The 15,334-nt window shown below is 36.8% G+C and overlaps 1 protein-coding gene across 2 annotated transcripts in view; it reads left to right on the top strand.

Annotated features, from left to right (window-relative positions):
• Positions 1 to 15,334, top strand: part of C5 (complement C5) — a 143,735-nt gene that overhangs the window by 33,363 nt on the left and 95,038 nt on the right. Inside the window, exons 1-3 of one of the 2 annotated variants that reach the window (XM_049896902.1) lie at positions 347 to 477; positions 8,352 to 8,544; positions 11,214 to 11,376. In XM_049896902.1, the coding sequence (XP_049752859.1) occupies positions 413 to 477; positions 8,352 to 8,544; positions 11,214 to 11,376 (421 nt within the window). In that variant the 5' untranslated portion in view covers positions 347 to 412. Of the gene's footprint in view, positions 1 to 346; positions 478 to 8,351; positions 8,545 to 11,213; positions 11,377 to 15,334 lie in introns of those variants that run through there. The other variant, XM_049896901.1, reaches the window with a different exon arrangement.

The following is a 15,334-nucleotide window of genomic DNA, read 5'->3' as shown; positions in this document are numbered from 1 at the left end:
ACTGGATTCAGGTGGGTCTCTATCAGTATAGAGTAGATCTACCAGAGTTATGCCAACAGATGATATAAGGTCAGTGTCCTGGGTCAAGAGAGGAAAGGCCAAAGCCAATGTGATTTACTTGTTTCTAGCTTTAAGCCATTCATCATAATGCCAAACTCCTATTTTAGAGTCCCTTTATTTCTATTAATTGACATAAATTCTCTAGCTGTATACTCCTGTAAAATATCTCTACTTTATAGCTGGGTGTTAAAGGGTATTGTAGTTCAGATTTTAGTTTTTCTATTTAGAGGTTCCTCTTTCTCATATTAATAATTAACCAGAGAACTAACATCCAAATTCTTTAAACTCAGTTAATTTAAAAGGAGAGTAACTTTAAGAAGGTTTTACCCATGGTTTACTGCTACCTCCAGCCATGGGCCTTTTGGGTATACTTTGTTTTTTCATCTTTCTGGGGAAAAGCTGGGGACAGGAACAAACGTAAGTAGCGCAACACACCTTGATTTTTCAATGTATATTAGTTGTGATGAGTGAAAAGCTAAATCCAACAGACTGTGTTAATCTGAAAATAGCTTTCTACTTTTGAAACAAGTAAACTGGTCTCTGAAGGAGAAAGTCCTGGAGGCATTTTGATTTGATGAGGGGCTAACGACATGGCAGCTTTTATAGGATTGTTATTTATAAACATTTAAATAAATGGTTATTTGAATTCCTCTTAAAAAACACAAAATAAAACTTACGACAATAAATGTTCTTGGCATTATGGCTTATTTTAATTTGGTGCTTTGTTTTCTTTGTATTTTTTATGGACTATGCATAGTTAGGAAACCCTGGTGGCAAAATGGTTAAGAGCTGCATCTGCTAACCAAAAGGTTGGCAGTTCGAATCCACCAGGTGCTCCTTGGAAACTCTATAGGGCAGTTCTACTCTGTCCTATAAGGTCTCTTGAGTTAGAATCAACTCAATGGCAACAGGTTTGGTTGTTTTTTTTTTTTTTTTTTTTTTTAATATACATAGTTAAGCAAACATTATTTTGGGTTAATTCTGACACTGTTATTTGAAAAACTCTAGAATTTATGAGCTGACTCTTCACAGTTTTAAATGTTATTATTGAAATGTTATACATTTTAAACCATGTCTTAAAAATAGTGGTATCATATCTAGAAATAATACTTTAGTACTGAAAACGAGCTGGATGTTACCTAATCAGCCTACTCATTTTACATGTGAGGAAACAAAAGGCCAGATGTGGCAAGTGTCTTGCGAGAGCTCACACAGCTAGAGAGAGACAGAAGCAGGAGTGGTATTAAGGTCTCCTTTTTCCCACTTAAAAAAAAAAAATTTAGAATAAAATTATATATACTAAATATAAATGTATATCATAGCGACCCTATAGGACAGAGTAGAACTGCCCCATAGGGTTTCCAGGGAGCACCTGGTGGATTCGAACTCCTGACCTTTTGGTTAGCAGCCCTAGTTCTTTATCACTAAGCCACCAGGGTTCCCCAAATATATACTTAGGATGTCATAATTTTTTAGCACACACCCATCCCCAATCTTTTTTTTTAATCACATGGTCATAATCACCCCATTACCTTAGATGTTGTTGTTGTTGTTGTTTTGTTTTGTTAGGTGCCGTTGAGTTGGTTCAGACTCATAGCAACCCTATGTACCACAGAATGAAACACTGCCCATCCTGCGTCTTGCTTACAATCGTTGTTATGCTTGAGTCCATTGTTGCAGCCACTGTGTCAATTCATCTTGCTGAGGGTCTTCCTCTTTTCCACTGACCTTGTACTTTACCAAGCATGATGTCCTTCTCCACGGACTGATCCCTCCTGACAAAGTATGTAAGACGCAGTCTCGCCATCCTTGCTTCTAAGGAGCATTCTGGTTGTACTTCTTCCAAGACAGATTTGTTTGTTTTTTAGTATAGTCAATATTCTTTGCCAACACCACAATTCAAAGGTGACAATTCTTCTTTGGTCTTCCTTATTCATTGTCCAGCTTTCACATGCATATGATCTGATTGGAAATACTATGGCTTGGGTCAGGTGCACCTTAGTTTTCAAGGTGACATGTTTGCTTTTCAACACTTTAAAGAGATCCTTTGCAGCAGATTTGCCCCAAAACAATGCGTCTTTTGGTTTCCTGACCACTGCTCCCATGGGTATTGATTGTGGATCCAAGTAAAATGAAATCTTTGACAGCTTCAATTCTTTCTCCTTTTATTATGATGTCGCTTACTGGTCCAGTTGTGAGGATTTTTGTTTTCTTTATGTTGAGGTATAATCCACACTAAAGGCTGTGATCTTTGTTCTTCATCAGTAAGTGCTTCGAGTCCTCTTCACTGTCAGCGAGCAAGGTTGTATCATCTGCATGATGCAGATTGGTAATGAGTCTTCCTCCAATCCTGATGCCCCGTTCTTCTTCGTATAATCCAGCTTCTTGGATTATTTGCTCAGCATACAAATTGAATAGGTATGGTGAAAGGATACAACCCTGACGCACATCTTTCCTGACTTTAAACCACGCAGTATCCCCTTGTTCTGTCCGAATGACTGCCTCTTGATATATGTACAGGTTCCTCATGAGCACAATTAAGTGTCTGTCTGAAATTCAGGGAGTTGCCTGTTGATATACTGCTGAGCCACTTTTGAATGATCTTCAGCAAAATTTTGCTTGCATGTTATATTAACAATATTGTTCATGATAATTTCCACATTCTGTTGGATCACCTTTCTTGGGAACAGGCATAAATATGGATCTCTTCCAGTCTTTTGGCCAGGTAGCTGTCTTCCAGTTTTCTTGGCATAGACAAATGAGCATTTCCAGTGCTGCATCTGCTTGTTGAAACATCTCAATTGATATCCCGTCAATTCCTGGAACCTTGTTTTTTGCCAATGCCTTCAGTGCAGCTTAGACTTCTTTTCTTAGTAACATCGTTTCCTCATCACATGTTACCTCTTGAAATGGTCGAACGTCGACCAATTCTTTTTGGCATAATGACTCTATATTCCTTCCATCTTCTTTTGATGCTTCCTGTGTCATTTAATATTTTCCCCATGGAATCCTTTACTATTGCAACAGCAGTCTTGAATTTTTGCTTCAGTTCTTTCAGCCTGAGAAATGCTGAGCATGTTCTTCCCTTTTGGTTTTCTATCTCCAGCTCTTTGTACGTGTCATTATAATACTTTACTTTGTCTTCTTGAGCCACCCTTTGGAATGTTCTGTTCAGTTCTTTTACTTCATCATTTTTTCCTTTTGCTTTAGCTACTCAACGTTCAAGAGCAAGTTTCAGAGTCTCTTCTGACATCCGTTTCGGTCTTTTCTTTCTTTCCTGTCTTTTTAATGACCTTTTACTTTCTTCATGTATGATGTCCTTCCACAATTCATCTGATCTTTGGTCATTACTGTTTAATGCATCAAATCTATTCTTGAGATGGTCTCTAAATTCAGGTGGGATATACTCAAGCTCTCGTGGACTTCTTCTACTTTTCTTCAGTTTCAACTTGAGCTTGCATATGAGCAACTGATGGTCTGTTCCACAGTCAGCCCCTGGTCTTGTTCTGACTGATGATATTGAGCTTTTCCATCATTTCTTTCCACAGATGTAATTGTTTTGATTCCTGTGTATTCCATCTGGTGAGGCCCGTGTGTATAGTTGTCGTTTATGTTGGTGAAAAAAGTTATTTGCAGTGAAGAAGTCATTGGTCTTCCAAAATTCTATTATGCTATCTCTGGCATCATTTCTATCACCAAGGCCATATTTTCCAACTACCAATCCTTCTTTGTTTCCAACTTTCGCATTCCAATCACCAGTAATTTTCAATGTATCTTGATGGCGTGTTCGGTCAATTTCAGACTGCAGAAGCTGATAAAAATCTTCAATTTCTTCATCTTTGGCCTTAGTGGTTGGTGCATAAATTGGAATGATAATCGTATTAACTGGTCTTCCTTTTAGGCGTATGGATATTATCCTATCACTGACAGCATTGTACTTCAGAATAGATCTTGAAATGTTCTTTTTGATGGTGAATGCAACGCCATTCCTTTTCAGGTTTTCGTTCTCAGCATAGTAGGCCATATGATTGCCCGATTCAAAATGGCCAATACCAGTCCATTTCAGCTAATGATGTTTATGCTTTCCATTTCATTTTTGACAATTTCCAATTTTCCTGGGTTAATACTTTTTTTTTTTTTCTTGGTACATTTCACATTCCAATTATTAATGGATGCTTGCAGCTGTTTCTTCTCATTCTGAATCATGCTACATCAGCAGATGAAAGTCCCAAAACTTTACTCCATCCATGTCATTAAGGTTGACTCTACTTTGAGGAGGCAGCTCTTCCCCAGTCATCTTTTGCATCCCTTCCAACCTGGGGGCTCACCTCTTGTCACTATATCAGACAATGTTCTGCTGCTATTCATAATGTTTCATATATTCATAGATAGCTATTATTTATTCCTTTTTGAAAGACAGCAGCTGAATCTCAGAAAGGTAAAGATCAAGTGACTTCAAATTAGTGGTGGAACTGTGACTAAAATCTGGATCTCATGATTCTTGCCCAGTTATTCTCAATTCTTTCTACTGCAGTGTACTGGCCCTTAATAAGCATCTCCTCACTCTCTCTGAAAAAGCAAGAGTGTACTGTTGATAGCACAGTAACTAATAAATCACTCAATGTATTCGACCAATATTATTGAGCACCTCCCATGTGACAGGCACTAGGGATATATCCCCCCAAAAAAACCCAAACTCAGTGCCGTTGAGTTGATTCCAACTCATAGCAACCCTATAGGACAGAGTAGAACTGCCCCACAGAGTTTCCAAGGAGCACCTGGTGGATTTGAACTGCCGACCCTTGGTTAGCAGCCGTAGCACCTAACCACTACGCCACCAGGGTCATTATTTGCTTTTCCCACTAGAATGCAAGCTCTGGGAATTATGTTTTATCAACTGCTATATCCCCCAGTATATATATCCCCAGTATATAGCAGTTGATGAAACATAATTCCCAGAGCTTGCATTCTAGTGGGAAAAGCAAACAATGAATGAGTGAATGAATGAATGAGGTCAAGTAGTTAGTGTTATGAACAAAAAAATAAAGAAGAGTAACAGGATAAAGAAATGGTGAGGTACTGTTTAATGGCATGCACAGGGAAGGCTTCTCTGAGGAGGTGATACTCAAACAAAACTTGAAAGAAGTGAGGGAGCAAACCATGCAAACATCTGTGGAAAGAATATTCCAGCCTCTCTGCAAATTCAGTGGTCTGACCCCTCTGTAGTTATTGAAAGAAATTAAGAAAAGAATGCAGTTCTTCATAGAGATAGATTGTGCTGCTAACAAGTCAATAAGGAACAAAATCTGTATGAAGGCTGTTTACAGAGCCATCTTTTAGAAGCTCCCAAGCACTGGATATTTCACCTCCAACCTACCACTGTGTAGATTGTTCAGAATTAAGACAATACTAAACTGAAAAACACAAAACACCTAAGAAAATGAAGTTAAAATAGCTTTGTTCTAGATTTTTCTGACTGCAAAATTTTTGGTAAATTCTGTGTAGTACAGGAATTGAAAGTGTTAATTCTGGAAACAGGCTGCTTGGGTTCACTTTCTAGTTTTTATAACCTATTAGTTATGTGGCCTTGGGCAAGTTAATTACCAGTTTCCTTGTTTGTAAAATGGGGCTAATAATAAGGCTTTCCTCACAGAGTGTAGCAACACAATGAGTGTATATATATATATATATATGGAGCCCTAGTGGCACAGTGGTTAAGAGCTCAACTGCTATCCAAGGGGTCGACAGTTTGAATCCACCAGCTGCTCCTTGGAAACCTTGTGGGACAGTTCTGCTCTGTCCTGTAGGGTCTCTGTGAGTCAGAATTAACTCAACAGCAAAGGTTTTGATTTTTGGCATATATATATAATATCTATATATTATATATATTTGGTAAAGTGCTCAGATGCTAACTAAAATATTCGTGATTCAAATTCACCCAATACCTCCACAGCAGAAAAGACCTGGTGATCTGCTCCCTTAAAGAATTACAGCCTAGGAAACCCCATGTGGCAGTTCTACTCTGTCTCTATTAATCAGAAATGACTCAACAGCACACAACAACATATGTATGTATATACGCATAGTGTTTAGAACAACACCTAGCACATAGTAAGGTTTCAGTAAATGTATCTTGTTACCATCAAAGCTGAACTTTTCTCATTTTCTGCTACCCTGCTAAGCAGTGGTTGGAAGTCTGGAGATAACTATTCTCTCTTTAACAATTTGCCTATAAGTGCTTCCAAATTAGGTGTCATATAGGAGAACTGCCAGATGCTTTAAAGAATTTAATTGCTTCCAAATTAATTTCATTGTTATTAAAGATTTGCTTCTTTTTAAAGAATTTTTAAATGTCGTATGTTGACAGGACCCTACAATATTCTTCCTGATGGGGTGGGGGAGGCATCCCAAGCCTGTTTGGCCACTTGAATTACTCAGTCACTAAACACCTTGGAAACCCTATGGGGCAGTTCTACTCTGTTCTATTGTATTGCTAGGAGCTATGAGTTGGATTGACTCGACAGTACAGGTTTTGTTCTGTTTTGTTTTTCGCAAGCTCTTTTGGGTTGATTTGCACTTTTTTTCTATGTAATCTCACTGTTCAAATTACGTATTTCTGTGATATATAATTAACAACCTAGTTTATTTTTATAAATTTTTATTTAATAAAACAAATGGAGCCCTCCTGGCAAAAAATCACACATTTAAAAATTTGTATTTCGGTAACTTAGATTCACCCTCCTTTCTTGCATAAATCACACAAAAAATAAAGGTAAGGGAACAGTCTACGGTTGGGAACAAAACTTGTAACCTTGACCTCAATTACACACATAACAACTGAGAGAGACCTGAATATAAAGCCCTGCCTCAATCACTTACAAGCTGTGTGGCCTAGATCAAACTAATCTCTCATCTGTACAGTCGGAATAGTAAAATATATACATCACTGGCTCGTTGTAAAGATGGAAAGAGTTGTATGTAAAGTACTAACACAATCTCTGGTATATGAGGCCTACTCAATTAGTGTTAGTTATTATTGTTGTTGTATGATTATTATTATTCGGTCTTCAAGGACCTCCATCACTACTTCTACTTCCAAATGAATCCCTCCATCTCACTTTTATGCTATCCTTGTCTTTATCCACACTCAAGAATAACACTATATAAGTTTACCTCCTTTCAACTAATTTAGTGAAATTGATCTTCATTTTTATTGAGCACTAGGCACGCTAAGCACTTTCATTTTCTCGTTTAATTCTTAAAACAGCCTGATAAAGAAAGTGATATTTTCACAGGTAAGTCATTTTATCCTGAGAGAGGGTTAGTGACTTTACCGTGGTCACTGAAGCAGTAAATGCTGCTCTTTCCCTCATTGGGAAAAATATTGACCCTATTTACATGTTCCACTCAACACCATTAAAAGTCTTCCTTGGCTGCAGTGGCTCTGGGGAGATGGTATTACCATTTCAAGTGTAGGCTAAACCTCCAGCTCTGTTACTCAGGTCTCAATTCCAAGCCTATTTCTTCTTGGGAACTGTGCTGAAATTATCATAGATCCCAAATAAATTTTGATGTAAAAATATAACTTTTAAGTTGAAATATTTTACTTGGATCCACAATCAATGCCCATGGAAGCAGCAGTCTGGAAATCAAACAACACATTACATTGGGCAAATCTGCAGAAAAAGATCTCTTTGAAGTATTGAAAAGCACTAAGGTGCGCCATACCCAAGCCATGGTATTTTCAGTCACCTCATATGCATGCAAAAGCTGGACAATGAGTAAGGAAAATCAAAGAATTGATGGCTTTGAATTATGGTGTTGGCAAAAAATATTGAATATATCATGGATTGCCAGAAGAATGAACAAATCTGTCTTGGAAGAAATACGGCCAAAGTGCTCCTTGGAAGCAAGGATGGCGAGACTTTGTCTCGAGTACTCGGACATGTTATCAGGAGGGACCAGTCCCTGGAGAAAGACATCATGCTTAGTAAAGTACAGGGTCAGTGAAAAAGAGAAAAACTCTCATCGATATAGACTGACGTGGTGGCTGCAAGAATGTGCTCAAACATAGTAACGACTGTGAGGATGGCGCAGGACCAGGCAGTGTTTTTGTTCTGTTGTACATAGGATCACTATGAGTCCGAACCGACTGGATGGCATCTAACAATGACAACAACTTGAAATAATATGTCTATTTAAATTGAAGCTCTCAAGTGGGAGAAAAAATGTCAGAGGTGTAAGAAAATATGTTTAAAGATACTGATCACTCTCTCTTCCTTTTTCAACAGGTACGTCATTTCAGCACCAAAAGTATTTCTTGTTGGAGCATCTGAAAATGTTGTAATTCAAGTTTATGGATACACAGAAGCATTTGATGCAACAATCTCTATTAAAAGTTACCCAGATAAGAAATTCCAATATTCTTCAGGCTATGTTTATTTATCTCCAGAAAATAAATTCCAAAACTCTGCAATCTTAACAGTATGTATTTATCCTTCATTTTCTTTATATATATATACAGAATATTCTCAGCAAAATATGTGCAAAGTTTGAATATTGATAAAATAGAAATTTGATGTGATTATTAGATGATAATCTGAGTGAAAACAGAAAATTACAAATAGAAAAATTGTGGCTGCTTTTTGAGCAATGCATGTAAGTTTTAAGTTCTTATTTGTAAATAAGTCTTATTAAGGTGGAAATATTTGGAGATAAATTAAAAATACTTGTTTGCTGTGAAAATTCTAGTTACAAAGAAATAGAAAAATACGAATCATGCTTATTGTACTGCCCACAAAAACCCACTGATGCTATCGAATGTTTGTTTAAACTCTGGTATTCTACAATTAGGGCTTCTAATTGATTATTAAATGAAGTTGACAACCTGTAGTTAATAGAAAAAAAAGCCTGGATCAAATAACCTCTCTTTCTATAGAGACATTACAGTATAGATTGATTAGAGAAGTGCTCACAACTCGTTTCGTATTAAAAATTCTGAAGCTGAGTTAAATTTTTTTAAATAAAAAAATTTTTCCATAGTAAGTTTATTATTTATTCACCTAAGTGAGTAAATACAACCAAAAACTATCATTTTGAATTCAAAAAGGAAAGAATATCAGACTTGGAAGGGGCTACGGCTTTGAATTCAAAAAGGAAAGAATATCAGACTTGGAAGGGGCTACGGGGCTCATTCAGGCCAATATTTCTCTAACGTGAGCCTTTTATAAAGAAATTAAAATTTAAAATTCTGTAGAGCTTAAAATTTGAATTGCTTTTATAAATTTGTTTTGATTTTATACTTTATGTAAAAGTTATAAGCATAAGAAAATTATACCTAGTTTTAGGTTTGTACAGTTTTAAGTAACATTGCAATAAAAATAATTTAAATCGAAACTGAAATACCACCAGAACCTTTTTCCCTTTAAAGTTTGAGAAACACTGATCTAAATAAACTCTAGCCAAATATAGGAATTCTTTCATTAACGTTCTTGATGATAAATGCCCTAATCTATTACAAATACTTCCATTTATTTGGCTTACTAAAAAATTAAAATTCTTTTCCCAAAAGTGTTACTTTCAGGAGACACTCTCTTATCTGCTATGACGGGGCCTAGTAGTTGTCTGCACAGGAGCCACTAGCCACTTAAGACTATTTACATTTAAATTTAACCAAAGTTAAAAATGCAGTTCCTTAGTAAAAACTGCCACATTTCGAGTGCTAATAACCATATGTGACTAGTGGCTACCATATTGCACAGCACAGATAACATTTCCACCATCCTAGAAAGTTATATTGCACAGGCTGAGTTAGATGTTTAATTAAAAAAGTAGATTAATTTGGGGAATCATAAAAACCAATGCATATATTAAACACTTCATTGTATCTTAGCAAAATAATGTATGTTGATTTGCTAATTGTTTGACATTATTTCAAGATCTTTAAGTACGGGTGCACCAGTTGGAGCTTTAAATATTATTTAATAAATCGCATCTTAACAATGCATCTTTGTTTTGTAATTTCTGTTTCTTGAAAGTACTTATAGATACTTGCAAAGTAATCTGAGTGCAGAATCTTTTTTATAGTTTTTTTCCGAAACTTTCATAGTAATCTTACTTATATCTAATTCCATAGCAATTGGTTTTAGTGATTAACTTTTATCCCATGTTTCCAAAGCCTGCAACTAAGTTTTCACGGGGACACTTCTTTTTTTTTGTTACTTTTTATGTATTAAATGTTCAATTATTTAATGTAGATAAATTACAATCACATGCACAAACTGGGAACAAACAACTAGTTCTTTGAAAGCATACAGCTCAATGTATAGGAACAGAAGTATGGAGGTGTATTACAAGTATTCTGAGCATCAGTCAGGGTGCTGTACTGAGGGACTGGAGAGCATGTGCTAGTCCAGTGAGCTGATTAAGTCAAAGTTTGTTAAAAGAATGTATATAGTATTAGTTTTACTAAATACATACGTATGCACATATATAATACATACATATACTGTAAAATCTGCAAAAGCCAGAACCTATGTAAGGCAGAAACCTGTCAGAGAAGGAAAACTCAGATATTTTCCACTAAAACAAGCAATAGAAAAGTCGTAAGACTGCACCCTGCCAAAGGCAGGAAACTTGCAAGACCAAGAAAAACAGGCAGCCCTGTTGAGTTCCGGCTCTCACAGGTTTCACTGTATTTATGCACAATTTAGGAAACATGCAACCAAAAAGATTTTTAATTGCTAAAGCTAAATTTTGGTTATGATATTAAGATGCCGAAGGGCTTTGGGAAAAATTTATTTACTACTCTAGTTTCTGTAGGAGTCCCTGGGTAGTGCAAACAATTAATACACTTGACTGCTAACCAAAAAGTCAGAAGGTCAAATCCATCCAGAGGCACTAGGAAGAAAGGCCTGGTGATCTACTTCTGAAAAATCAGCCACTGAAAATCCTGTGAGCACAGTTCTACTCTAACGCACTGGGTTGCCATGAGTTGGAGTCACTCAACGGCAACTGGTAGCTCTGCACTGCTTTTCAAACAGTTAGCTACACACAATTATTTTTTATTGCAATGAGATTACAGTGGTATTTAGAAAGTCAACATATTTTATTACCTTAAAATTATTCTTTTCCACCAACGTTTTCTTTTATAGATACAACCCAAACAATTGCCTGAAGGCCAAAATCCGGTTTCACATGTGTATTTGGATGTTGTATCAAAGCATTTTTCAAAATCAAAAAAAGTGCCAATAACCTTCGACAATGGATTTCTCTTCATTCATACAGACAAACCTGTTTACACTCCGGACCAGTCAGGTAGCGTCTAAGATACTTCTTTCTCCATGGGGAAAAAAATTGGCACTATATCGTATAATTTTTTAACATCTGAAATTAAGTAGACACAGGTTTTCAACTTGCTCAAAAACAATTTTGGCAACAGGGAAATAATTTATTACAGAGCTATTTATATTTTTTAAAAAAGTTCATTGACTTTGGAGCTAATCTCCAAATTTGGAAAACAAATCCAACTCTAGAGAATCAAAAACAGATGTTTTAGCAAAGGATAAACTAAATCACAGAAATATGTAGATATTAATTTCCAAGGGGATCCACCTAAGAAAGATTCTGTTAAAACAATGTTGCATATTAATGGCTCTGTTTTTAGAGGGGAAAAGTGCAGGGTAGTCAGTGAAAACGCTGTGACTGAAGATTGGCTAGAATTATTCCCAATGTACCAAAAGTAAAACACGGAAAAGTGTGAATGCTGCCCAAATATGTTCATGTGTTTGCAAAACCTTCAGTTTGCCCATTTCTCCCTTTTACCATCATTGCCTTTTGAGCAATGACAGGATTATGAGAGAAGAGTGTGTGGGGAGGGAAGAACGTGGCAAGCAGCAATGTGGAGAGGTTATGGAGTTTCAGTCAAGGTATTCCTACTGAAGGAACAGAGGGAGAGGGAAAGGACCAGCCAGGTTTGTCGAAAAGCTTCGAACACAGCAGATTCTCGTTAAATTTTGGTTGATGTAGATGATAACTGCAGTGGTATGGAATAAAGCTACACCATTATCGTTTCATCAGAACTCCCTGTTAGAATCGGCTCAGAAAGGCCTAGAGAGGGTGAGAATATTGCCACGAGTTTGGACAGAATGTCATTGCCAGAACAGTACCATCTCTGACTGGCTCCAAGAAGACTCTTTGGTATATAAGAAAACACTCTTTGCCCATGAGACTTGGGTCCTTTTGAACTGAATCATTCCTGGCAATAAGTGAATCCTCACTCTTCTCCTCCTTCTATACTGTAGGATGCTTCGTTAATTGGACCCTGTTGACACTACTTCTATAAACATTAGGGTCCTCTGTCCTTATCCAGTAAAAAGTCTGATACCTACAGCCTGAGGCCTGTCTTAACTATCAAGCCTTTCTTTAAGAACTGCCTCATTTATCATTTCTCTATCAAGACTTTACTGTAAGAAGATGTGGTATTGTCATCTATTCTAACCATGGAGGAAAATTAGGAAACTTTCCTCTAAATATTGACGCCTTAATAAGAACTAGACTCTGGAGCCAGGTTAAGCCCAGTGCCAGCTTATTTGGGTTTAAATTCCAGCTTTGGCAGTTATTAGTAAAGTGACCCTGGACAAGTTACCCAACCTCTCTGTGCCCCACTTTCCTCACCTGTAAAATGGAAATAATAATAGATCTTACCTCATAGGGTTGCTGTTAGAATGTAATGAACTCATACACGTAAAGCACTTGAACAGCACCTAGCACACAGTAAGCACCAGGAGAATGTTTTCCATTATTATTTAATCTATGCAGTAGCACGAATCCTTATTTACACAGAAGAAAAAGAATTGCTTGAAAGTAATTTTTTGAAAAATGATTACATCCTCTATTTATAGCTCAATGCCCTGAGAGACACATTTAATCTGAAAATCCTTGAGGAATTTTGTAGTATAAGCATCTTTAGGATAAAAGATTAAATCTTCAAGCCTTATAGGATAAAGGACTTTAGAATATTGGTCAAAATCCTTCAATTCCACAGAGCCTGCCAGCCAGACTGACCTGTTCAGTTCCCTTCTCACACTAATTTTCCATCCATATTAAGGCCTGTGTAACATGCTGTTACCTCTGCCTGGTATGTTTTTGCCTCTCCTTTTTTTTTTTTTTTTTTTTTGCCTTAGCTCCTACTCAATCCTTAGATGTCATTGCAGGATCCTTCTAGGGTTTCAAACCTTCTTCATCTACACTCTCATAATGCCAGGCATGTATCCTTTGTAGCTCCTCACACCCTTGGAATTTTACATATACATGTGTAATTATGGAACCTTAGTGGTGCAGTGGTTAAGAGCTCAGGCTGCTAACCAAAAAAGTCAGCAGTTTGAATCCACCAGCTGCCCCTTGGAAACTTGATGGGGGCAATTCTACTCTGTCCTACAGGGTGGCTATGAGTTGGAATCGGCTCGACGGCAATGGGTTTGGGTTTGGGTTTGGGTTTTGTAATTAGGTGTTTGCCTCTCTCCTCCACTCAGAAGGCTTTCGTGTCTGGTTTGTCTCACTACCCTATGCCAGTGCCTGCCATAGTGCCTGGCACATAAAAGGCACTCAATAAATATTTTTTTAATTAATAAGCATTATCTTTGGTACAAAAGGAAACCCTGGTGGCATAGTGGTTAAGAACTACGGCTGCTAACCAAAAGATTGGCGGTTTAAATCCACCAGGTACTCCTATGGGGCAGTTCTACTCTATCCTGTAGGGTCACTATGAGTCGGAATCAACTCGACGGCAATGGGTTTCATTTTTTTTTTTTACAAAAATTAATTAACCTTAACTGGCAAAACGGTCATGAAAGGAGAGACTGGAAGGAGGGAGCGGGCTGACTCATTAGGGGGAGAGTAATTGGGAGTATGTAGTAAGGTGTATATAAGCTTTTATGTGACAGACTGACTTGATTTGTAAACTTTCACTTAAAGCACAATAAAAATTATTAAAAAAAAATTGATTAACCTTGCCTTAGATACATCACTGCTATGAATACAGGATTCATTTTCTAGCCTAAATACAAACTGGGTTAGAAACTAGAGAGACTGTAATAGTAGAAGTAATAACAATAATAAAAAAATACAAACATTTATTGATTACCTATTATGTACCAATCTATGCAAAAGCTTTGTCTCATTCAGTTTTCATAACAGCACTATGAAGCAGATATTAGTAGTCATGTTTTACAGATGAGGTAGCTAAGGCTTAAAGGGATTCGGTATATTGCTCAGGGTCATACTAGGTAGTGGCAGAGGCAAGAGTGAAGCCAAATTTAAACTCCAGGGCCTGTGCTCTTAACCACTGGGAAATTCTGCCTCTGAAAGCTTCCCAGTGATGCTCAGGCCAGGACTGGGTTTGTCCTAAGGCAGTACGGAGGATTCAAGGTGAGAGACGAGGTGTGAGGGGAAGAGAAGACCAGAGTGTGGAGGACTTACCAAGCATTTCACTTTTATCTTGTAGCCTTAGCGAAACCAGTTTTAGGGAGCTTCTTTGGCTTCTTGTGTAAAGCTTTGCATCATACTGACCCTTTAAAAGGTATTGGGCTTGTGGTACCAGTTCTATTTTATTTGGTAGGTAAAGTGCTGACCATGAAATGATTTAAGCAGCAGTAGAACCCTAGAGAAATTATAATATGCCTTTGGAAGGAACTGGATCAGCTTGCCTAAAACATTTATGAGTTAAAAACTAAACAGGTGCTTTTTATTTAAAAGGTAGGGCTCTGTTAAGTGACAGAAAGAAATAAAAGAAAAATAAGTTATTGAGCCTTACCATGTACTCCTTTTTTTTTTTTTTTTTTAACAATAAGAGAACAACGTAGGATCTGGCTCAATAAATATAAGAAAGCCGTGAAATTCAAAACTGCCTGTAGCAACAATGAGAACTAACCTGGGACTTTGTTGGTTTCATAAGTGTAAAAGTGTGCAATGTCTGAGTCAAACTACAGTAAATTTCTATTAAAATCTTCAATATATTCTGCTCCATATAACCATATAGTAGATGTCACTTTTTTGCTACTATGAAATTCTTGATAAACAATGGCCTAATTACCGATATACCTAATTTTATATTGTGGGTGGTTCCCAAAAAGTTATATGTAAAAGTATTTTAATAAAGTGAATGGTACTTGAAATACACCAAAAGAAAAATATTTAAAGGGATCTAAGAGAATTTTTCTTAAAAGAAAACCATCTTTTGTAGTGCGTATGTTCTCTAACTTTCTTTTTAATATGG

The sequence above is a fragment of the Elephas maximus genome, chromosome 9 (genome assembly GCF_024166365.1).
Source record: "Elephas maximus indicus isolate mEleMax1 chromosome 9, mEleMax1 primary haplotype, whole genome shotgun sequence".
Classification (NCBI taxonomy): domain Eukaryota; kingdom Metazoa; phylum Chordata; class Mammalia; order Proboscidea; family Elephantidae; genus Elephas; species Elephas maximus.
Note: the sequence above shows the minus strand (reverse complement) of the source record. Positions and strands in the feature narration are given on the sequence as shown.